The sequence below is a fragment of the Pan paniscus genome, chromosome 16 (genome assembly GCF_029289425.2).
Source record: "Pan paniscus chromosome 16, NHGRI_mPanPan1-v2.0_pri, whole genome shotgun sequence".
Lineage (NCBI taxonomy): Eukaryota > Metazoa > Chordata > Mammalia > Primates > Hominidae > Pan > Pan paniscus.
In genome coordinates this window covers 73,724,258-73,747,483 of record NC_073265.2, presented here as the reverse complement: position 1 = coordinate 73,747,483, position 23,226 = coordinate 73,724,258, and the positions used below count along the sequence as shown (strand labels likewise).

At 45.8% G+C, this 23,226-nt stretch overlaps 1 protein-coding gene across 4 annotated transcripts in view; it reads right to left on the bottom strand.

Annotated features, from left to right (window-relative positions):
- Positions 1 to 23,226, bottom strand: part of ZNF592 (zinc finger protein 592) — a 57,752-nt gene that overhangs the window by 14,855 nt on the left and 19,671 nt on the right. For 2 of the 4 annotated variants that reach the window (XM_034939330.3, XM_055098901.2), the window contains exons 3-5: positions 12,748 to 12,873; positions 6,178 to 8,416; positions 217 to 395 (exon numbers count right to left, since the gene is read on the bottom strand). In XM_034939330.3, coding sequence (XP_034795221.1) covers positions 217 to 395; positions 6,178 to 8,397 — 2,399 coding nt within the window. In that variant the 5' untranslated portion in view covers positions 8,398 to 8,416; positions 12,748 to 12,873. The remainder of the gene's footprint in view (positions 1 to 216; positions 396 to 6,177; positions 8,417 to 12,747; positions 12,874 to 23,226) is intronic. The other 2 variants (XM_034939331.3, XM_063596890.1) reach the window with 1 other exon arrangement.

Below are 23,226 nucleotides of genomic sequence, written 5' to 3'. Positions count from 1 at the left end.
TTTAATATTTGTTTTTAAAACTCCTTATTCTTCTCTCTCTTGCTCTTCCTGTCTGCTACCCAATAAAAAATGTCTGTCCACATACCATCCAATGCTCTTGTCCTGTTAGACTGGAACCCAAGCCTCTTAAGACCAAAACTATCTGAAATGAGTTCTGGCTTAGGAAAAGGACCAGCCATTGGGCAATACCAGGACAGCAAGCCAGGCAGCACCCACCTGTAGCCCACCTTGCGGGCATAGTGCAGGCAATTCTCCTTTACATGGGTCTGGAAGTAGGCAGAGCGGCAGAGGACCCCACACTCCGGGCAGCAGTAGGGGGACTTGTGTGCATGAATCCGCTGGTGGGCACAGAAACTGCACTGGTTGGGCAGCAGCATCTGGCATACCTGGCAGGTCTAGGAAAGAACACCAAGAAAGCAGATCATGCAGGGGCCATAGGCCTGTGGCTCTCCAATCGGGGCTGTCTGGTTTTCTAGTACATGGGTCAGAATAACCCCTTCCCCCAACCACTCTCTCTTCCAACTCTCCTGGACACTTCTGACACCCCTAGACCTCATTTCGAGTGCTGATACTGATACCCAAGCAAGCTTTGTCTGACACCCTATTAATCAGAGACAGACCTGACCCTATTCTCTCAAAGACCAGTTCCGCCCCAGGACTGTGTTTCTTTCCTGTGGCTTAGCAGAGGACCAGCTTTTCCTTTGCAGAGGCCTAAAGCACATCTTGAATTCTAAGACCTCACTGCACTGCTAGACCCACCAGGGTCTCTGTCACAGCTCAGTAGAGGCAGTTCTTGCCATCTACCCCCAACATTGGCCTTGTAGAGACCTGCTCAGCACCTCGAGTCAGGTGGATCAGTGACTTCCAAAGTGGATCTGAGACCACCCTGATTGGTACTCAGAAGGCTCTCAATAAAGACTGACTGAGTGGTCTTGTCAGTTTCCATTGCTCTAGCCCTGTTTGCCCACTCTGCGGGTTAGGAGAGTAGCGGGGGTGGGATGGGTGGCGGGGGTTCCCTGAGCCACAGCTAAGCAAATATACCCACAGACAAGGGCAGATTAGGTAGCAGCTCCTTTGTTCCCAGCCCCAGGAGAAAACCAGGGGAAGTACAAGTACTACAACCAGACTAATTGCGCTCTGATGGGCAGAGCTCTGACAAGCAGCCAGCCCAGAGGGAAAAAGTAAAAGACTTCGCTGGTGCCTGCATGCTGGAGAGGCCCTTCTTAACTTCTTAGTAAAGGGGACACCTGTCCTACTCACAGAGGGGGCCACTGATGTGGGGTCAGAGGAGCTGACTAGAGGGATATAGAAGCCAGCTTGAAGGGGCTTGCCACTGACCAAAGATAGGATAACATGAGCATTAAAAAGAATGACTGAATATGTAAATATACTGAATATATAAAAATCAATGAGCCATGACAACATTTAAACTAATAGAGGAGGTCACCTCAAATCCACTAGGATGGCTACTATTTGAAAGAACAGAAAATAAGTGCTGGTGAGGATATGGAGAAACTGGAACACTTGGGCACTGTTGGTGGGAATATAAAATGGTGCATCTACTGTGGAAAACAGTACAGTGGTGTCTCAGAAAATTAAACACAGAAGTACCATATGATCCAGCAATGCCACTTCTGGGTGTGTACCAAAAAGACTTAAAAGCAAGGTCTCAAAGAGATACACTTTTATGCTTATGTTCATAGCAACATTATTCACAATAGCTAAGAAGTGGAAATAACCCAAGTATCCATCAATGGATGAAAGGATAAATAAAATGTGGTATGTACACACAATGGAATATTATTCAGCCTTAAAAAAAGAAGGGACTTTTTTTTTTTTTTTTGAGACAGGGTCTCTGATGCCCAGACTAGAGCGCAGTGGCATGATCTTGGCTCACCGCAGCCTCCACCTCCCAGGCTCAAGCAATTCTCCTGCCTCAGCCTCCTGAGTAGCTGGGATTATAGGCATGCACCACTACCACCTGGCTAATTTTTGTTTTTTAGTTTTCTGGTTTTTTTTTTTTTAATAGAGACAGGGTTTCACCATGATGGCCAGGCTGGTCTTGAACTCGTGACCTCAAATGATCCACCCACCTCAGCCACCCAAAGTGCTGGGCTTACAGGTGTGAGCCACCATGCCCGGCCAAAAAAGAAGGAGATTCTGACATACGCTACAACATAAATGAATCTTGAGGACATGCTAAATGGAAAAGCCAGTCACAAAAAGATAAATGCTGTGTGATTCCACTTGTATGAGATACCTAGAATAGTCAAACTCCTAGAGACAGAAAACATAAGGGTGGTTGCCAGGGCTTGGGAGGAGGAAGATAAATGGGAATTGTTTTTTGTTTGTTTGTTTCTTTTTTAAAATGAGTACAGGGTTTCAGTTTTGCAACATGAAGAGTTCTGGAGACTGGTTTCACAACAATGTGAATATACTTAACATTAACACTACTGAACTGTACACATCAAAATGATTGTGATGGGAAATTTTACATTACGTGTATTTTACCACAATTTTTAAAAAATAGAAGAGGGACTCTTAGAACACCAATTGAGATTGTCAGGGTATCAACTCACAACTCTGAGAACTGTTAATTAAAAGAAACAAATTAACTATCCCATTTTCCAACGTAAACTGTATTTCAGAGTAACCAAATAGCCCTCACAGAAGCAAAAAATATACTTTATACAGAATTCTAGCTAATAAATGAGAAAGAAACAATAGAATTAGAAAAATATCCTTTGAAACTCAATAAAATTAGACTCAAGCAGTGATTACTGATGGATAATTAGGTAAAAGGTGGGGAGCTTTACAATGAAGGGATCAGAATATTATCACCTAAATTCACTCTCATTAATTCAGCATCATTAAAAGTGAGACAATCAGGCACTTTGTGCCTCCTTAAGTTATGAAACAGGAAGAATGCAGCACCCTCCACCCCCACCCTCCATCAAAACTGACCTGAATCTAATCAAGTTTTTATTGTTTACTTCCAGTCTACAGGAAAAAATATGGGATATGGAGGAAAAAATTCCCTGCATGAGGAAGTAATCAGTAAAACTCAAAGTTCTGGAAAACTTAGGAAGCAATCAGTTAAACCCAGAATTGTTCTGGAAAATGCTCAGAACACATGACCCAATTTCTTCAACAAGTCAATGGCATGAAAAGAGGGTGTCTACTAGGATGGAGTGGGAAGAGGTACTGTTCCAGACTGAGATATTTATGAAACATAAACAAACGTGATGTGTAGCCCCATGTTCAGATCCTGACTCAAAATAATCCCAACTGTAAAAAGACATTTTTTGACATAACTGGAAAAATCTGAATATGAACTTGTAGTAGGTAATACTAAGGGACTGTTATTAATTGTGTTGGGTGGAATGACAATATCCATCTGGCTGACATCCTGCCCCAACAGCGTGGTTTGGAAAGCAAGAGGAAGGATGAAAGAATTCCCTGGGTCACTGCAGAGGGAGGCATGCTCCATTCAGGGGCAGACTCCCAGGAAGAAGATGGAAAGCCCAAACCGATGCTGTTCCCGCAGTCCCTGCTGTGGTGTGGAGCCCAACCTATCTGTCCACCCCCTGCCCTGGACACATGGGCTGAAGCTAGATACTGTCCTGTGGAAAACCCAAGCCCAGCAGCCATCAAGCCTAGTTTTTAATCCCATAGCTCAGGGCTCACCCTTTCCCTGAGACTCAGAAGCCACAATGAGTGGCATGAGATTTTGTGAAGGATTTGGAGCTGGCTGAGAGAGGCCTGATAGCCTTCTGTGCACTCCTTCCCTTCCTGTCGGCGGGTGCTCTTCTCCAGCTCCCACTAGGGCAGAATGACACAGAAAGGATGTAAGATGAGAAAGGTGCCATGCCAGCCTGGGATCCTACACCCAGACCTCTGCCTACTCAAATTTTAGAAGATGCACAAGGAGGCGGGTGTGATGGCTCATGCCTGTAATCCCAGCACTTTGGGAGGCCGAGGCAGGTGGATCACTTGAGGTCCGAAGTTCAAGACCAGCCTGGGCAAACATGGCAAAACTCCATCTCTACTAAAAATACAAAAATTAGCCAGGCATGGTGGCGCACACCTGTAGTCCCAGCTACTCAGGAAGCTGAGGCAGGAGAATCACTTGAACCCAGGAGGCAGAGGCTGCAGTGGGCCGAGATCGCACCACTGCACTCCGTCCTGGGCAACAAAGCAAGACTCCGTCTCACAAAAAAAAAAAAAAAAAAAGATACGTAAGGACCAGTGTGAAAAAATCCCAGGCCCAGGCATCAGACCTCCACTGCCAAGGGTCCTCCTCATGGCCCCTTGACTCAGATAAAGTAAACCTGGCCCAACTCAACCATGCTGGGGCAGCAAGAACACTGAAGCCCCAGGGGAAGAGACCCAGAGTGCCCACACCCCATCTGACGCATCAGAAGAAAAATGCAAACTGAAACAGAGCAGGAGGAGATGAGAGGCCACAGTGGGATCCTATAGCACCTTCTGGCCCCTTTGGGGGCTGAGTCCTCTGCAGAAGCCCTACAGGCCCGCCAAACTCAACCTCTGACCTCTACCCTAATATTTCCAAGACCAGCCTCATGCATAACAATGTCCTCTTCTTCAAACCCACTCTGCACTCTCATATTCCTTTGCTCCCTATACTCAAAACACCCTTGCCCCTCCTACTCCTCCAAACTCATCCTTGCAAGCCCAACTGAAATGTCACCTCCACGCAGCATCTTCCTTATGCATGGAGTCATCGTGAATTAGTCCCTCTGGGGCACTCTGTGCAACTAAGTTTATAACCTTGGTTTAGCCCCACTCTCAGTTGGCCATATATTGTAGCTGTTTGGGTGGTGACCACTGCCCTTGCTAGGCCACTGTAAGCTCCTGAAGGTGAGACTCCCTTCTGCCGGCATCCCCTGGTTGGCATAGACCCCCAGCCCGTGCACAGTGGGCACTCAGGGAACACATGCAAAGCTCAACAGCTACCAACACATGCACAGACCCCTGGCTGAACTGAAGCAAAAAGAGCTGTTTTACTTTCCTCCCAGGCCTCTGTAGCACCAGCTTAGGGAAGCACCATGAGGGGTGGGTCTGGCTATGTCATGAAGAGAACCACCTTCTGGAGGCCTCTTTCTTCAGAGAAACCACTAACACATAACATAGACACAGAAGGCACCAAAGGGTATTCTCAGCGCAGAAGGCTTTTTTTTTTTTTTTAAATGAATCTCATCAAGCATAACCAAGAATCAAAACAAGCAGACAAGCACAGTTGCTTTCCTGGAGTGGTGAGAACGCAGTTGAAAGAAGGAGGCTCCATAAACCTCTGCCACAGGCCCCACATGTCTGTCCACTCTCCTTCCTTCTATCCCAGCCCTGCCATTGGCCCTACTGCAGTTTCCACAAAAGGACTCTGCGAGAACAGCTGTGTCACTGCAGGGCAGAACAACAACTTATTAAAGACACAGTTCTTTGGCTGGGGACAGTGGCTCACGCCTGTAATCCCAGCACTCTGGGAGGCTGAGGTGGGCAGATCACTTGAAGCCAGGAGTTCAAGAACAGCCTGGGCAACATGGTGAAACCCTGTCTCTACTAAAAATACAAAAATTAGCTAGGCGTGGTGGCACATGCCTGGAGTCCTAGCTACTTGGGAGGCTGAGGCATAAGAATCACTTGAACCCCGGAGGCAGAGGTTGTAGTGAACTGAGATCCCACCAGTGCACTCCAGCCTGGGTGACAGAGTGAGACTCCGTCTCAAGAAAAAAAAAAAAAGACAAAGTTCTTAGAACAGACTGAGGTGCAGCAGCAGTGACTCACCTATCTCTGTCCCCAAGTTCCTTGGTCACATGCTAAGACTGTGCTGACACCTGCCAGAGACCAGAGGGAGATCATCCAGTAAAGACCTATCTCGGGCCTGACACTGGGCCTTGACAGACCCTTTGAGGGGAGGTTGAGTGGAACACGGGACACGTCCGTAAATACACTTGCTAAATTAGGGTCTCACCTCAGTATGGGCAGGACACCTTTTCCAACAAACACCAAACACTAAATATTCAGGCAGACGTCCTCTTCTAAGACTCATAAGCTTCCACCACTGCCCCCATATCAATGAGCTTTCCTCTCCATGCCCAGTCATGGAGCCTGTGAGAGCCAGGGGCCCGATACCCGTAACAGTGAGGGTCTGCTTACCAGCCCCTCTGTCTCCTCTGTTGTCCTCTGGAAATGTGCAGCCAGGACCATGTAGTCCCGCATCTGCTTGTGACATTCAAGACACTTGATTGAGTACCGGATGAGCCTCACAGGGTCTGGGTAGAGTGGCAAGGCTGGAGGAGGGGGACTGGCACTGCCCGAAGTGAGGCCATGTTTGGGAGAGGATGAAGGGGCTGGGGCTGCTGGTGCCGTGGAGTTCACAGGGGCCGACACGAACATTTGGTCCGCAGAGATAGGCTTCACCAGCAGCTGGGAACACTGCATGACGAGCCCCTTGCTCTTGTGGTCACGGGCGTGCCGGAGCAGGCTGCACTTGTTGAAGAAGAGCAGCGTCTTGGAGCACAGTGTGCACAGTACCTCAATGTGGACGCTCCGCCGGCCATAGTGCTGGCTCAGGCTCTTCTCTAAGGCAAATGCGTCTCCACACTCCAGGCAGCAGTACCCACTGGCCGGCACGTGGATCCTGCTGTCCGCAGGCGGGCTGAGATTTGGCGCATAGAGGGGCACGGGGTTGGAGCTGTGGAGGACCTTGTTGAAGACCTCTACAATCAGTGGGGCAGCCTTTTTCACCTGGTGGACCAGGGGCACCGACATTTGTGTAAGCTGTGGCTGGCTCCGTCTTTGCACTGAAGACTTGGCTGTCACTGATGCAGCAACACTGTGGGGGACGAGGTTCAGATTGGCCAAGTGCACGGCTTTGGGCAGGAGGTTGGCAGGGGCCAGGGTGGATGCCTGCAGTGCTGTGCTCTGTTGCTTCTTGCCTGTCTGTGAGCCTGGGGCAGCCCCCTTTGGGACCCGGGGCCCAGAACTGCAGCTGGGAGATGACGAGTCACTGGCCTTTGTCATGCTCTCGTCCCCCTTCCTGGCCCCCTGGGGGCTCCCTGAATTTGTGCCTGCCTCAGGAAAGTGCTCTTCCACAGGCACCTCATCCCCTGGCATCTCGCTGGGGGCCTCTGCAATGGCGCTCCCTAGAGGTGACCCAACAGGGGACTTACTTGGATCATCAGGATCTGGCAGGATCCTTGTGACAGTCCGTTTGATTTCCCCTGATGATGTCTTAATGGTTTTGATTCTCACTTTGGGAATTGCTGGTGGGGAGCTGGCAGCCACAGACGGTGAGCCTTTGCTGCTGCTGTCACTGCAGATGCTACGAGGGCTGTCCGATGGCTTGATACTTTTTCTAGTGGCCTCCAGAGGGCTCCGGGGACTCTTTGGTGACTTGGGCATTTTGGGGCTACCTTTAGAACTCTCTTTAGTGGGCCCTGAGAGATCCTTTGTGTGGCCAGGCTGATCCTCCTTAGTGACACTAGCCACTCTTTTGGCCTGCAAGGCCACCAAGGCTGCCACACAAGAGGACAGCTTGGAATGAGCTGGCTTTAGACGCTGCCTAGGGGGGACTGATGAGCAGGTACCAAGCTCCCGGGCAAGCCCCTTGGACTCTCCAATACTGTTGCTAGGATGGCTGTTGAACTCCAAAGCTTCCCCGAAGAATCGAGTGGCATCCGGATCCTTGTGAGGTTCCACTGTGTTCTGCCCACTTTGCTCGTGTTCCTGCTGGCTCCCCAAGGGCAGGGGTTCTGGCTTGGGTTCTTTCTTACAAAAATGATCAAACATATGCAGCTCTGGAACCGGAAACTTAGCAAGAGCCTCCAGGACTGGGCCTCCCACAGCCCCGCACCCAAGAGGGGGTGGGAAATAACTGTCAGAGTGTTTGGGCTTTATCCCAAATCCGTTATCTTTGATGGGATCCTCAGGTTCTGGGCTGGAGATTGGACTGAACTGGTTGAAGGTGGGTAATGGCTCTGACTTGGGAGGCTCCAGTTTGCCAGGGAAACCCCTGGCACTGTCTCCATTCATAAAAGTAGAATCAAATTTCCCACAGTTGTGGGGATCTGGAGGCAGATCTGAGCCCCGGAATCCATTGTGTAGGAGACTGGGAGTAATGTGGTCTTTCTCCGCTTCAAATGACTCCTGGCGGCTGGTGTTCTTGACAATGACACTCACGGCCGGCACATCGGGGGCTGATCCTGAGTGAGACAAGGACACACTTTCATCCATACATATGCCTGGAGGTTTGAGGGGACTCTCATTCTCCTCACTGGGTGTCTGGATGGCCTCCTTGGCATCAAGGCTGGTGGGGTCTGGGATGTCAAAGGCAGCCAGAAGGTCATCAAAATCTGGGGTTTTCATATCCCCCATGGCTGGATGCTGGCAAGGGCTGTAACAGAAACAGAAAACAGAATCAGTGACCACCAGGGTCCCACTGGACCATCTTCACTACACACCCATCAAACTAATGCACACACAGCCAGTACACCCATGCAGAACCCCACATACTATGACAGGAAGCCACACACCTCAGTTTTACCCCAACAGGTTTCTAAAATGCTGGAGAGGTGGGGGCAGAGATGGAAAGAGTAGTGAAATGTAGCAACAAGCCTGCCTGGATGATCTTAAACCTCAATACCTGGAAATTGGTGGCTGGTTATTACAAAGCCACAGAGAGTATACTCCTACCATACTCCCTCAGCTTCTCAGGGAATATCATCCCTCCACGATCATGTGCACTAGCAAAAAGCCACTTAGCACTTCCAGCCTTTAGAAAACTACTGATTAATACATGAAACCTGGCTATAACTTCTGCTAATTTACTCTTAGTAATTACTCACTAACTTTATATAACTTTGGGGTTTCTTTCTGCATAAATTCAATCAAATCCAAAATGATTTGCTATTTGTGTTGTCTCATGAATAAACTCTAGAAAATTATATCATCCCTAGGTATTTTTTCTCTGTTCAGCAGACACACTTGATTCCTTTTCACCCTAAAACTGTTATCAGTTGGTGAATGCTCCTCCATTAAACCTGAGGAACAGGGTGACTTGTAAAGTACCAACAGTTATCAAATTGGCCAAGTGACAGTTTGGGGGAAGCCTAAATTCTATTTTGACTTAATATATAAAGAATAGGATAATAATTCTATTTTAACTTCATGTACTTGTCTCCTTCATGACCTGGGAAAGCAGAGCTACAGAACTACTGCAACAGAGGAAACACAAGGCCCTAGAGAGACCTTCCATTAGGAAATTCTTATAAAACTCACACTTCAGATGAAATATGAAACTGGCTGGCTCAAACCTGCTGGAGGGAGAAGAAAAACCTCACCATCTCCCTTTAAGTCCTGCATCTGCTTCAGCATTCCAGGGCCTTTACTGGCTTAAGTGTTTCTTACGTCACATTTATGTTGAAAACCTTTCTGGATGCAGATTGGCACAATTCTTTCAGAAAGCAGTATGGTAGCTTCATAGAACCAGAAAAGTGGCAAACTTTAGGTCCAGGAACCCCACTTCCAGAAATTTATCCTAAGAACAAAAATTCTCAAAAACTATATGCAAAAGTATATGTTACAGCATTATTTAAAAAGCACAAAAGGGAGATATAAACACAAAAATAATTTAAATGTCTAAGACCAAAAAAAAAAAAATACTTGATAGACTATAACGCAGTCATTAAAAATTCTCATTAAGGGCCCGTCGCAGTGGCTCTTGCCTATAATCCCAGCACTTTGGAAGGCCAAGGTGAGTGGATAGCTTGAGGTCAGGAGTTCAAGACCAGCCTGGCCAACATGATGAAACCCCATCTCTACTAAAAATACAAAAATCAGCCAGGCGTGGTGGTGGGCGCCTTAATCCCAGCTACTCCGGAGGCTGAGGCAGGAGAATCACTTGATCCCAGGAGGTGGAGGTTGCCATGAGTAGAGATCGCAGCACTGCCCCCAGCCTGGGCGACAGAGTGAGCAACTCCATCTCAAAATAAATAAATAAATAAATAATAAAAATTCTCATTATGAAATCTATATAGCAACAAGGAAAATTATTTATAATGTCAAGTTTAAAAAGACTAATACAAAAATGTTGTCAGACTATAACAATGTAAAACTACGCATGCATTTGAGCCAAGATTTTTTAAAAAATGAAAATGATTACGCAGACTAGTGGAATTACTGTTGGGTTACTTTTTCAAAACTTTTTTAGGGGGCTGATAGATTGCTTTTATAATTTTTAAAGGAAAAATAACAACAACAACAACAACAAAACCCACTCAGAACCACAAGGCAGCAGGTGGCATAGCAGAGGTATATCTCTTACCACCCCGTGGGATCAACAGGTTTCCAGGTTTGGTTTCTTGCCCCACTCCCAACTCCCAGCAAAACACATCTGCCTGCATATGAGTTCTCACAGAAAATGAAAACTACACTCCCTCCCATTGGGAAGATATCTAATTATGGTAATAATAAAGTGCAATACCAATTACCTAAACATGGGTTGGCAGAATACCCCACTGGAATGAGATATAAAGTTTTGAACAGAACGAATGTTTGTCCCTTGGAATAGGAGGTGTTGGAACCCATAAACAAGGGGAACATACCGGATGTCACTGAAAACAGTGGGCACTCAATACCAAGTGACCTACTATGCAGGGTGATCATAACTATAAGGAAACTCCTGCATGATATTTGCTTTATAAGCTTCTTTTTTATTTCTTTTTTGTTCTTTCTTTCTTCTAAATGTCTAGGAAAGGCCAAGCGCAGTGGCTCACTCCTGTAATCCCAGCACTTTGGGAGGCTGAGGTAGGTGGATCACCTGAGGTCAGGAGTTCGAGACCAGCCTGGCCAACATAGTGAAATCTCATCTCTACTAAAAATACAAAAATTAGTTGGGTGTGGTGGCACACGCCTGTAGTACCATCTACTTGGGAGGCTGAAGCAGGAGAATCACTTGAACCCAGGAGGAGGAGGTTGCAGTGAGTCGAGATCTTGCCACTGCACTCCAGCCTGGGCAATAGACCAAGACTCCAACTCAAAAAAAAAAACAAAACAAAACTGTCTAGGAAAAAAAGATTGAGGGGAAAGGGCAGAATAGATTTTCCAGCTCTCATTAAGGAGCTGGAAAAAGCATGTGGGAGAAGAGGAGGAGAAGTTGACTGTGTGTCTAAGGATTAGCTGGGAGCCTGCTATTATCTAATATGAAGTTGCAGAGGCTTGAAGCAGAGAAAGATTAGATCAGAAGTAAAGCTCTCCTCATAGAGAAATCTCAGGGATTGACTGAGAATGGTCAGAAGTAAAGTAAATATCTTTTGCTGGAAAATCAGAGCTAGTAAATAGTGTGAGAGCTCAATATTAGCAGCAGAAAAAAAAACTTTTATAGAGATTTTAGGTCAGGCACAGTAGCTCACACCTGTAATCTTAGCACTTTGGGAGGCCAAGGGAGGAGGATCACTTGAGCCCAGGAGTTTGAGAGTAGCCTGGGGAACATAGTGAGACTCTATTTTTAAAAAGAATAAAAAACACTAATAATAATAATAAATGTTTTAAATGCCAAAGCTGAAAGCCTTTAAAAGCCAAAGATCACATCCTGTTCTCTATTTAGCCCCAGTAAGAAAAACCAAAAACAGCAGCAATCAATAACTGTGAATAAGGTACTCTACCATGTACCTACATGTTTATATTTACTTGAACCTTGCTCTAAAGCATCACATTGTTTTTAAATAGAAATTAATCAAAATGTACCGTTATAAAAGCAAAAGAAGAAACTGTAAAGAAAAAGACAACCAATAAAAAAGTTCTATTTACCGAAAACCTGCCAGCACAAAGTTAAAAGGCAAACAACAAATCAAAAGGAATATTTGCAACATATAGTTATTATCATTAATATCTTAATTAAAACATAAAAAGCCCTTATAGAGGGACCTCCTCTTTCAGCTTTGGAGCCCCCCTCCCTCTGTCTCTCTACAAGGGAGTTTCTTCCTTCTGTCTTCTCCCTTCCTTCTTGCCTATTAAATGCTCCACTCCTTAAAACCACTCCATGTGTGTCCCTGTTGTTTTCTCTAAACCGGCATGAGGACCAAGAACCCTGGTGTTCCTCCACTCATCAGAGCCGTATCATTTTGGTTCATGGGCCAGGAAAGGAAATTCAATCATCAGACTGCAATCAAACTCCAAATGATGCTATAAACTGAACCACACATGCACATGCCATTCTTCCGAGGACCCTTAGATCAACCCCAGGAGGAGCCCTAGCTGCTGTTCTCCATTTGACGCCCCTTTTCAGCAGGAAGTAGCCAGAAAGAGTCATCGCCCAAAACCCCCTAACAGCAGTTAGTGTAGCATCTCCACAGGGGGAAATGTTGTAGGAAAAGGGGTCATTGGGAAGCCTTAAAGCAGCTCAGGAAAAGTTTCTTGTAAAGCCCCGGCTCTTAGAGCCAGGCCAGCAACCTTTGATATGCAAGTCGGCCATTAGAAACTGGGTCCACCCAAACATGGAGATTCCCACGGCCTTCTTGCCCTTTCCCTACATGTTCCTGGCAACATGGCCAACCCCATATAACCTCACGAGTGTAGAACGTCGTGTCAACCTGTATTTGCATATTAAAAAGCTAGGGTGGGAGGGCCAGCTTTTTCTCGGGCTACGTGAATTACATGCCTAGTCAAACCAATCCCCTGAGCCCTATGCAAATCAAACACCGCCTCCTCCAGCCTCTGCATGTGTACCTGACTGGTATCCGTGGCAGGGACCTCCTCTTTCGGCTTTGGAGCCCCCCCTCCCTCTGTCTCCGTTCGGGGGAGCGTCTTCCTTCTGTCTTCTCCCTTCCTTCTTGCCTATTAAACACTCCGCTCCTTAAAACAAAAACAAAAACAAAAAGCCCTTACAAAGCAATAAGTAAAATATAAGCAACCCATTAGAAAAATGAGTGAGGGTGATGAGCAGGCAATTAAAAGAAGAAAGACAAATGGACAGACTAGAAAAAATACTCCAGAATGGAGTTACGTTACAAGAATACTCCAAATGTTAAAAGTATCTAGGCCGGGCGCGGTGGCTCACGCCTGTAATCCCAGCACTTTGGGGGGCCGAGGCGGGCGGATCACCAGGTCAGGAGTTGGAGACTCCTGGCTAACACGGTGAAACCCCGTCTCTACTAAAAATACAAAAAAATTAGCCGGGCGTGGTGGCGGGCGCCTATAGTCCCAGCTACTCGGGAGGCTGAAGCAGGGGAATGGCGTAAACCCCGGAGGCGGAGTGTGCAGTGAGCTGAGATCGTGCCACCGCACTCCAGCCTGGGAGACAGAGCTAGACTCCATCTCAAAAAAAAAAAAGTATCTCAACAGACGAAATTATTTTCTCTTTTGTTTATCTTCATTTTCAAATTATTCAAACTATTTGTTTCAAATTGTATTATTTACATAACTTCATTATTTTTAGCACTTTGGTGGTTACTATTTTCCCACAAGGTGGGATGACCGCTTGAGCCTAGGAGTTCAAGACCAACATAGTGAGACCCCATGCCTTTTTTTTTTTTTTCTTTTTCTTTTTTTTTTTTTTGAGACGGAGTCTTGCCCTGTCACCCAGTCTGGAATGCAGTGGCGTGATCTCGGCTCACTGCAAACTCCACTTCCCGGGTTCCAGCAACTCTCCTGCTCAGCCTCCCAAGTAGTGGGGACTACAGACATGCATCACCACGCCCGTCTAATTTTTGTATTTTTATAGAGACGGGGTTTCGCCATGTTGGCCAGGCAGGTCTCAAACTCCTGACCTCAACTGATCCACCCACCTCAGCCTCCCAAAGTGCTGGGATTACAGGCGTGAGCAACTGCGCCCAGCCCCTCTTTTTTTTAAATGTAAAAATTTTTTTGATTATATTTTTAATATACAAAAAGAAAAAAAAATAGAAGAAACTAGGCAGGCCAAAAAATTTAAGGAGCTTCTTACAAAAGACTCTAAAAATAATATAACATTCTTTTCTTTTTTTTTTTTCTCACACTGTCTCCTGGGCTGGAGTGCAATGGCGTGGTCTCAGCTCACTGCAACCTCCGCCTCCCAGGTTCAAGCGACTCTTCCAACCCAGCCTCCCGAGTAGCTGGGATTACAGGCACGCACCACCACACCCAGCTAATTTTTCTGTATTTTTAATAGAGACAGGGTTTCACCATGTTAGCCAGGGTGGCCTTGATCTCCTGACCTCGTAATCCACCGGCCTTGGCCGCCCAAAGTGCTGAGATTACAGGCGTGAGCTACCAGGTGTTTTGTTTTGTTTTGTTTTGAAACAGAGTCTTGCTCTGTCACCCAGGCTGGAGTGCAGTGGCATGATCTTGGCTCACTGCAACCTCCACCTCCCGGGTTAAAGGGATTCTTGTGCCTCAGCCTCCTGAGCAGCTGGGATTACAGATGTGTGCCACCATGCCTGGCTAATTTTTGTATCTCTAATAGAGATGGGGTTTCACCATGTTGGCCAAGATGGTCTCAAACTTCTAGCCTCATGTGATCCACCCACCTTGGCCTCCCAAAGTGCTGGGGTTACAGGCATGAGCCACTGCACCCAGCCAAAAATCATTAATATAAAATTCTTAAAGCACATCTGACATGGATCACCAGGGAAATGCTAGTTAGAAAATCAACAGAATAACTTAGTTAAAATAAAAGGTATAGTCAAAATAAAAAGCTTCAGCATACACCAGTGTCTATAACCTGTTGGAAGCAGCAAGCCAAAGTTGAGAAGAGCAAACCACAGGCAGCTGCCTACCTTGCCTGAGGGCAGTCACTCAGGGACCAGAGCCATGTCCATGAACACCAGCCCAGGAACCATGGCCTGGCCTACAGAGCCTTTGTCAGAGGCTCACCCTGAAGCATCTGAACGAGCTAGATAGATCCAGACCTGGTAAGCTCACTGAGTGATCTAGAGCAGCCTAGTCAAGAGGCAAGGCAGGATCACTGGTTTGGTGGCCTAGGCTGAGAGTAAATTTCGCTCAAAGGTGAGACAGTGGAATTATGCAACAATATGAACAGTCCCCTTGGGGGTAAAGAACAACTCCAAGACTGGCAGATTGACAACTATACCCTCTCTCAGAATAAGTTTCTAGCTAGGGAATATCTGGAAATATTTTTTAAAGATGAATATAAATTCCTATTGTTTATTACAGAGTCTACTACTTTGCCCAGAAAATTTTACCAAACATTTAAGTAAACATATCAACTAGATGTGGGTAAGGAGCATCTTAGTTTTGAAAGGGGCTCAGCATGCCGAATCACCCTATTGGAATTATTTGAGGGTATAAAAACAATATGATTCGGCCGGGCGCAGTGGCTCATGCCTGTAATCCCAGCACTTCGGGAGGCCGAGGTGGGCAGATCACTTGAGGTCAGTTCAAGACCAGACTGGCCAATATAGCAAAACCTCATCTCTACTAAAAATACAAAAATTAACCGGGCATGGTGGTGTGCACCTGCAAACCCAGCTACTCAGGAGGCCAACGCAGGAGAATCTCTTGAATTTGGGAGGTGGAGGTTGCAGTGAGCTGAGATCGCGTCACTGCACTCCAGCCTGGGCAATAGAGCGAGACTCTGTCTCAAAAAAACAAAACAGAACAACAACAACAACAACAAAACCCAGTATGATTAGCTGGATGCAGTGGCTCATGACTGTAATCCCAGTACTTTGGGAGGTTGAGGTGGGCAGATCACTTGAGGTCAGGAGTTCGAGACTAGCCTGGCCAACACAGTGAAACCCTGTCTCTACCAAAAATACAAAAATTAGCCAGGTATGGTGGCAGATGTCTGTAGTCTCAGCTACTCAGGAGGCTGAGACAGGAGAATCACTTGAACCCGGGAGGCAGAGGTTGCAGTGAGCCAAGATTGCGCCACTGTACTCCAGCCCAGGTGACAGAGCGAGACCCTATCTTAGGGAAAAAAAAGAAAAAGAAAAAGAAAACAGTGGCCAGGTGCTGGGACTCATGCCTGTAATCTCAGCACTTTGGGAGGCCAAGGCAGGTGGATCACCTGAGGTCAGGAGTTCAAGACCAGCCTGACCAACATGGCAAAACCCTGTCCCTACTAAAAATACAAAAACTAGCTGGGCGTGGTGGTGCACACCTGTAATCTCAGCTACTTGGGAGGCTGGGGCAGGAGAATTGCTTGAACCTGGGAGGCAGAGGTTACAGTGAGCCGAGATCACGCCATTGCACTCCAGCCTGAGCAACAGAGTGGACTCTGTCTCAAAAAAAAAAAAAAAAAAACAAAAACAAACAAAACCCAGTATGATTATATATAATTATGGTAGAACTAGTAGACTAGTAGACAGAATTTCTACAGACTTTAAATGCTAAGATCCCACCAAAAAAAAAAAACAGAACAAAATAACAACTGACTTCCATAAAACTTGGGTGAATGTATGTTGTCTGTGTGCATCCGTATATATGTCTTCATGTAATTCCCATTCATGGGGAAATATAAACAGAGTTTTTAACCCATTGACTAATTTTGGACTAGAGCTTTATGCTTTCATAAATTACCTAGAATGGTGGTTTCCAACCCATAAGGGAACCCAGCTTCACCTCCAGATATGTGTGCTCAAGGACCAGCCATTAGACACACCACTGCTGAATAAGGACTCATGAAAAATTTATTTTAAAAAGGAAGTCTTCATAATTATATAAATGCTTTGGGACCCAATAATCTAGCAGAAGAATGTTAGGATGTAAGTTTCATGAAGGAAGAGGCTTATCTATTTCATTCATCACTGGATTCCCCATTAGGTACTCAATAAATATTTGTAGAAGCAATAAAGTAAAACCTTCATTTGCAAGTGGCCTTAAAGCTGTTCCTAATCAAAAAGCAAAATTAAAAGACAGGTTCTCATGAGGCTGCATAAATAGGCAAAATTATAGCAAGTGACCATCAGTGAAGGCAAATGTGAAGGAACATTCAGGGAAAAGCAATACCAATTATACTTTTAGAATAATGGATTTTAAGCTACACTGTTCAATCAGCTTAGACTGTTCCCTTAAGATACCACATCGCATGTTTCATCACAAAAGGCCCAGAAAATGCTAGGCATTATCAGAAAGAACATTCTAAGCAAAGTAGAACTTGTGATCCTGCCCTTATTCAAAACCACTCTGTGTCCATAGCTACATGTGCTGTGCAGTTTTGGTTCCCCATACCTCAAGAAAAACATACCAGAGTTGGAAGAGGTCCTGCGAAATCTCAGAGATTGAAGTTGTAAAGTAAATGAAAGGGCTTTCTAATGAGACCCTAAAAATTAGAGCTCTATTTTTTTTTTCTGGAGAGATGAAAATTTAGGAGAAAGGGGAAAGTATAACTAACTTATAGGTTTGTTCATCAAACCTCATAATACTAGAGAGAAGAGGGCAGTATTTTGAAGTTTGAAATAAAATATGTACTGGGCTTGGACATTCCCAGGGTGCTCTGTAGATCTTCTCCCCTGGATGGGGACAAGACAGGGCCCCTCTCTGAACTGGCCTTTTTACTAAGAGAATTAAACCCCTGGTGGGGGCCAGGCGCGATGGCTCACGCCTGTAATCCCAGCACTTTGGGAGGTTGAGGCGGGTGGATCACGAGGTCAGGAGATCGAGACCATCCTGGCTAAAATGGTGAAACCCCGTCTCTACTAAAAATACAAAAAATTAGCTGGGCTTGGTGGCGGGCGCCTGTAATCCCAGCTACTCGGGAGGCTGAGGCAGGAGAATGGCGTGAACCCGGGAGGCGGAGCTTGCAGTGAGCCGAGATCGCATCACTGCACTCCAGCCTGGGCGACAGAGCGAGACTCCGTCTCAAAAAAAAAAAAAAAAAAAAACGCTGGTGTGTGGTGACTTGTTAAAAAAAGAAATAAAAGATGTAGACAAAAGATGATTTTATCTATTGTCAGAAAATATCCTGAATTATCACGGTAAAAAAATATATAAATGTAGTAACATTCACATATTCAAATCTAAAAATAAAAAAGGCTCTGAGGAACTAAGAACAAGGACTTAACACTGAACCCATGAGGTTTTTCCCCCCTGCATAAAGCCTTCAAATTTCAAATAACATTAAACTTTGCCATCTGTTACCTCAGCAATGCTAAGTTCAGTAATAGTAGATTAATAAAAGTTCAGTAACAGGACATTAAGGAGGCAGAGGGACTCCAAAAAGCATTAAGAAAAATTTGATCTCTAGTTAATATATTCTGTTTAATAAGACAAGGAAGCAAATAAAAGCTTGTATATTTATAAAATGAAAGTGAAAGGCAGCATGATTTAAGGAACGCTGAACTGTGAGAGAGAGAAAAAAAAAAACAAGTTTTCTTGAATTTGCCATTGTTCGTTGTATTAGGACTGGAAGGAAGGAAGGATGGATGTTTTACAACCTGTGGGTGAACTCTCAACCCTGCTCCCCCACATGACTGACTATGGCTTAAATACTGATATCATTTGTGTTGCATTATTGCTTGTAATTAAGAGTTTTTATTTATTTATTTGTTTGCTTTGAGACAGGGTCTCACTCTGTTGCCCAGGCTGGAGTGCAATGGTGTGATCATAGCTCACTTCAGCCTCCACCTCCTGGACTCAAGTGATCCTCTCGCCTCAGGCTCCTGAGTAGTTGGAGATGCAGGTGTGCACCACCACGCCTGGCCAGTTTTTTTATTTTTGTAGAGACAGGGTCTCCCTATGTTATACCAGGAATAGAAGCAGACAAGGGGAAAGTCAGAATGAGCAAACAAGTTCAAGAGTAAGCTGCTGCTCCCAAGACGTGCAGGAGCCTCGCCTGAACTCAAGCAGGAACATTAATCATCGAGACACCACTTCCATGGGTTACGGTAGCGAAGGGAACTTAGTGAAACTTCAGTAGGATCAGAGGAAACAGAAAAAAGAGCCTCATGTTCCTGGACCCAGAACAAAGCCCCAGATTGGGAACGGTATAGCTAAAAGAATAAGGAATTATGACCACATGGAATTGGCTTTCACTCCTATGGTATCAATAGTTACTTGTGTGAAGACCTTAGGTAGGCATTGGTTTAGTATGTAAAATTAAACTAACTTTAAGGATCTCTGAGTCCTTGAACAGGTTAGGCTGCAACAGCTGGGCAAATTAATCTAGAACTTAGGGATTTCTACATAAAAATTAACTGCTAAAGTGGACAAGCAGACTCCATGGCGTATATATCTCACTGGCCTCTTGAATACACATCTGAGGCATGCTTATAGGTCTATATCACTCCAAGTCTCAGATGTTTTGAATCAGTCAATGGCCAATGTTTCATTTCATGAGGCACCTGCTATTCAAGCCAGTGGCAAAAAAAATGGCCCAAAGAGATTCTCAGCAGTACGTAAGAAACAGCTGCCCCAGTGGGCTCAGGCAAAAACAAACAAACAAAAAAAAACGTTTTTTACTTGTCTTTCCTCCACTTAGTGTAGCCCCTCTAATGCACATGTTGCCATAAAATTTGCTGTGAAACATACATCTGATCACCAAGATGTCCCTTCAGCCTCACATGGAGGATGCATTCCAATGTGGTCTCTGCCCCTCTCCAGCCACTTGCCAGGATACCTTTCATTCTGACCCCAGTGGTGGTTCTCTCACACTTTCTCATGCCTCTCTGCCAGGGTTTGAGCTATCCCCCTGACTAGAGAATACCTGATACCCCAACCCACCAGGGCCTCAAACACAAACCTAAGAACTCCTCATCCCCAAGTTTCAGCTCCAGGGTCCCCTTCTGATGCCTTCTCTGAGTGCTGCAACTCCAGTCCTCTGCCCTCCTCCTGCTCCACTTTTCTCCTGACACCCAAGCCTCTCTTCCTCTATGGCAGCACTTCTCACAGGGGGCTGGAATCATTCGTTTTCTCATCAGTCCTTCCCATCAGTATGTGAGCCTCTCCTGTGTGGGGGTCATGTCTTTCCCCTCTATTTCCGTGACCTAACACACCTGGCTCCCCATGGCAGGTGAGTTGTCACTGCTCCCACTGCTCCCGGAGCCATTCCTGGATGTCTCTTCAACCCCCTGGCTGATGTACCTGCCCCTGCTTGCCCTGTGCAAGGTGTCCTTCACCCAAAGGCAGCTTCTCCTCTCCCCCTGCCATGCCTTTTCCACGCCAACCAAAGATTTCAAGGACAGAATTATACTGCGAACATTCTAACAAGACTCATAAGATGTTAAAGCTGAAGGGGCCCTTGGAAACTATCTGGTCCAGGGGCTTCCAAATGCCTGTCTGAAGGCTGCTGCTGGACAGACTGCAAAAGAGTAACATGGGGAATGACTTAAAAATACAGATACACAGGCTCCACCATGAAAATTCTGATTCAATATGACTAGGATGGATTCCTGCTTTTTGGTTGTTTTTTTTTTTAAAGCTTCCCAGGTGATTCCACTGCACCAGTCTAGTCCAAACTCTTCATTTTTTATACATGGAGAACTGAGGCTCAGAGAGGGGAACAGTCACCAAATGCTAAGACTTATGACTGGCACTGAGGGCACAAAGCTGAAGGCCCAGACCCTGCTCTTGAGCACCTACACATACATAATCCACTGGAAACATCTGTGGGCACCACTGAGGCTCATCAAGGGCACAGAATTCCTACAGAAGTCACCTCACTCTCCCTTTTGCTCCCTTTTGCTTTATTTATTCTTCCTCACATCATAATTTTCTACCTGTACTGTAGTTTACTGAACATTTCAGTAAAGTGTTCTCTTTCCTGCTATTTTATAAGCCCCTCAGTAGACATTCACTAAATTATTGTTATTTCTAGATTTGGATCTCTACTTGGATATCTAATAGGCACCTCAGATCTACTATGTCTAAAATCTAGCTCTTGATTTCCTCCTACAGCCTTCCGCATTTCAGTAAATGACAATGCCATTCTTCCAGCTGCTTAGGCCTAAACCTCTCTTTCTTTCACACCCTTCATCCAATCCACAAGCACATCCTGTCAACTCAACCTTCAAAATATATTCAAGTCCAGCCATTTCTCACCACCTCTACCATCATCTCTCTCCTGTGTTCCCACAAAAGCCTGCCAACTGATCTTCTTGCTTCCACCCTTGCCTCTACTAGTCATTCCCAACACAGCAGCCAGAGTATTGCTTTTGAAACATACGTTGCCACTGGGCACAGTGGCCCATGCCTGTAGTACCAGCTACTCAGGAGGCTGAGGTAGGAGGATCACTTGAGCCCAGGAATTTGAGGCTGCAGTGAGCCAGGAATGCACCTGAGGATAGCCACTGCACTCCAGCCTAGGCAACACAGTGAGACCCCATCTCAAAAAATAATAAGATAATTTAAAAATGTTAAAGCACACATCACATCATGTCCCTACTCTCTTCAAAACCCTTCAACACCATCCCATCTCCCTCAGAGTGAAATCCCATCTTTCCCACAGCCTCCACAGCCAGGATGATCTCACTGCCCCCATCTCCTATGCCTCTCTCTCACCCAGTCTGTCCAGGCACACAAAGGCCTCCTTACGTTCCTCAGGCATGCTGGTCATGCTCCATTCCGAGCCTCTGCAGTCACCATTCCCTCTGCTTGAAACATTCTCCCACCAGATCTCGGTGGGCTCACTTCCTCACTTCTTCAGGCCTTTAATCCAATGTCACTTTGTCAGGAGCCTTCCATGACCGTTCTACATGAGACACCAATCCCCAACCCAACCATCAATCTTTATCCCTTTACACTGCTTTATTTTCTTCCCAGCACTTATCACCACCTAGCATATATTATGTAATTGTTCATTACCTTCTTGTCTTTCTGTAAATTCCAGTGTGTTTACAGGAAGGTAATCCACCATTAGAAAGAAGGAACAGGCCAGGCACAGTGGCTCATGCCTATAATTCCGGCACTTTGGGAGGCAGAGGTGGGCTGATCACCTGAGGTCAGGAGTTCAAGACCAGCCTCACCAACATGGTGAAACCCTGTCTCTACTAAAAATACAAAAATTAGCCAGGCATGGTGGTGGGCACCTGTAATCCCAGCTACTCAGGAGGCTGAGGCAGGGGAATTGCTTGAACTCAGGAAGTGGAGGTTGCAGTGAGCCACGATCGTGCTATTGCACTCCAGTCTGGGCAACAGACGGACACCATGTCTCAAAAAAAAATAAAAGAAAGGAGGAAGAACAATTTGACAAGCTCATTTGTCCAGAATTAAGATTGTTCAAGATAATCACAGATTCCCAAGTGGGCTTATTATGAATCAAACATTTTGCAAATATGCAAATTTTTGTTTCACTTTTTAAAATTTTAGAGAGACCTTCAGTGGTTATGGGACCTCGCCAGTGGGAAGGGGTCTACCTAAAGTACCCTTGTCTATGAATCCTGGATCCCTGTAATGGCTGATTAAATTAAATATTTTATCAGTGGGGGGTGCCTATTGGCCGATGTCCCATAAGGTCATTTGTTTTGAGGATGGGATCAGTGTGACACCAGAGGAAAGAAAAGGCTAGCTCTGAGAACCATAGGGAAGAGGTAGGTACAGGGTGGGAATGAGTCTTAAGAAAAAAAGACACAAAAGGCTGGGCACGGTGGCTCACGCCTGTAATCCCAGCACTTTGGGAAGCTGAGACGGGTGGATGACTTGAGGTCAGGAGTTCAAGACCAGCCTGGTCCACATGATGAAACCTTGTCTCTACTAAAAATACAAAAATTAGCCAGGTGTGGTGGTGCACACCTGTAATCCTAGCTACTCAGGAGGCTAAGGCGGGAGAATCGCTTGAACCCAGGAGGCAGAGGTTGTAGTGAGCTGGGATCGCGCCACTGCACTCCAGCCTCCAGCCTGGGCGACAGAGCACAACTGTCTCAAAAAAAAAAAAAAGAAAAGAAAAAAGAAAGAAAGAAAGAAAAGGAAAGAAGATAAGAAGATACTGGCTAGGCACTATGGCTCGTGGCTGTAATCCCAAGCGTGAGGCCAAGGCAGGTAGATCATTTGAGGCCAGGAGTTCAATACCAGCTGGGCAACATGGCAAAACCCCATCTCTACAAAAAAAAAAAAAAATTAAAATTAAAATTAGCTGGGCATGGTGGCACATGTCTGTAGTCCCAGCTACTCAAAAGGCTGAGGTGGGAGGATTGCTTGAGCCTGGGAGGTTGAGGCTGCAGTGAGCTGTGATTGCACCATTGCACTCCAGGGTAGGTGACACAGCAAAACCCTGTCTCAGAAAAAAGAAAGAAAAGAAAAGAAAAGAAACAAATAAAAAAAAAGAAAATACGA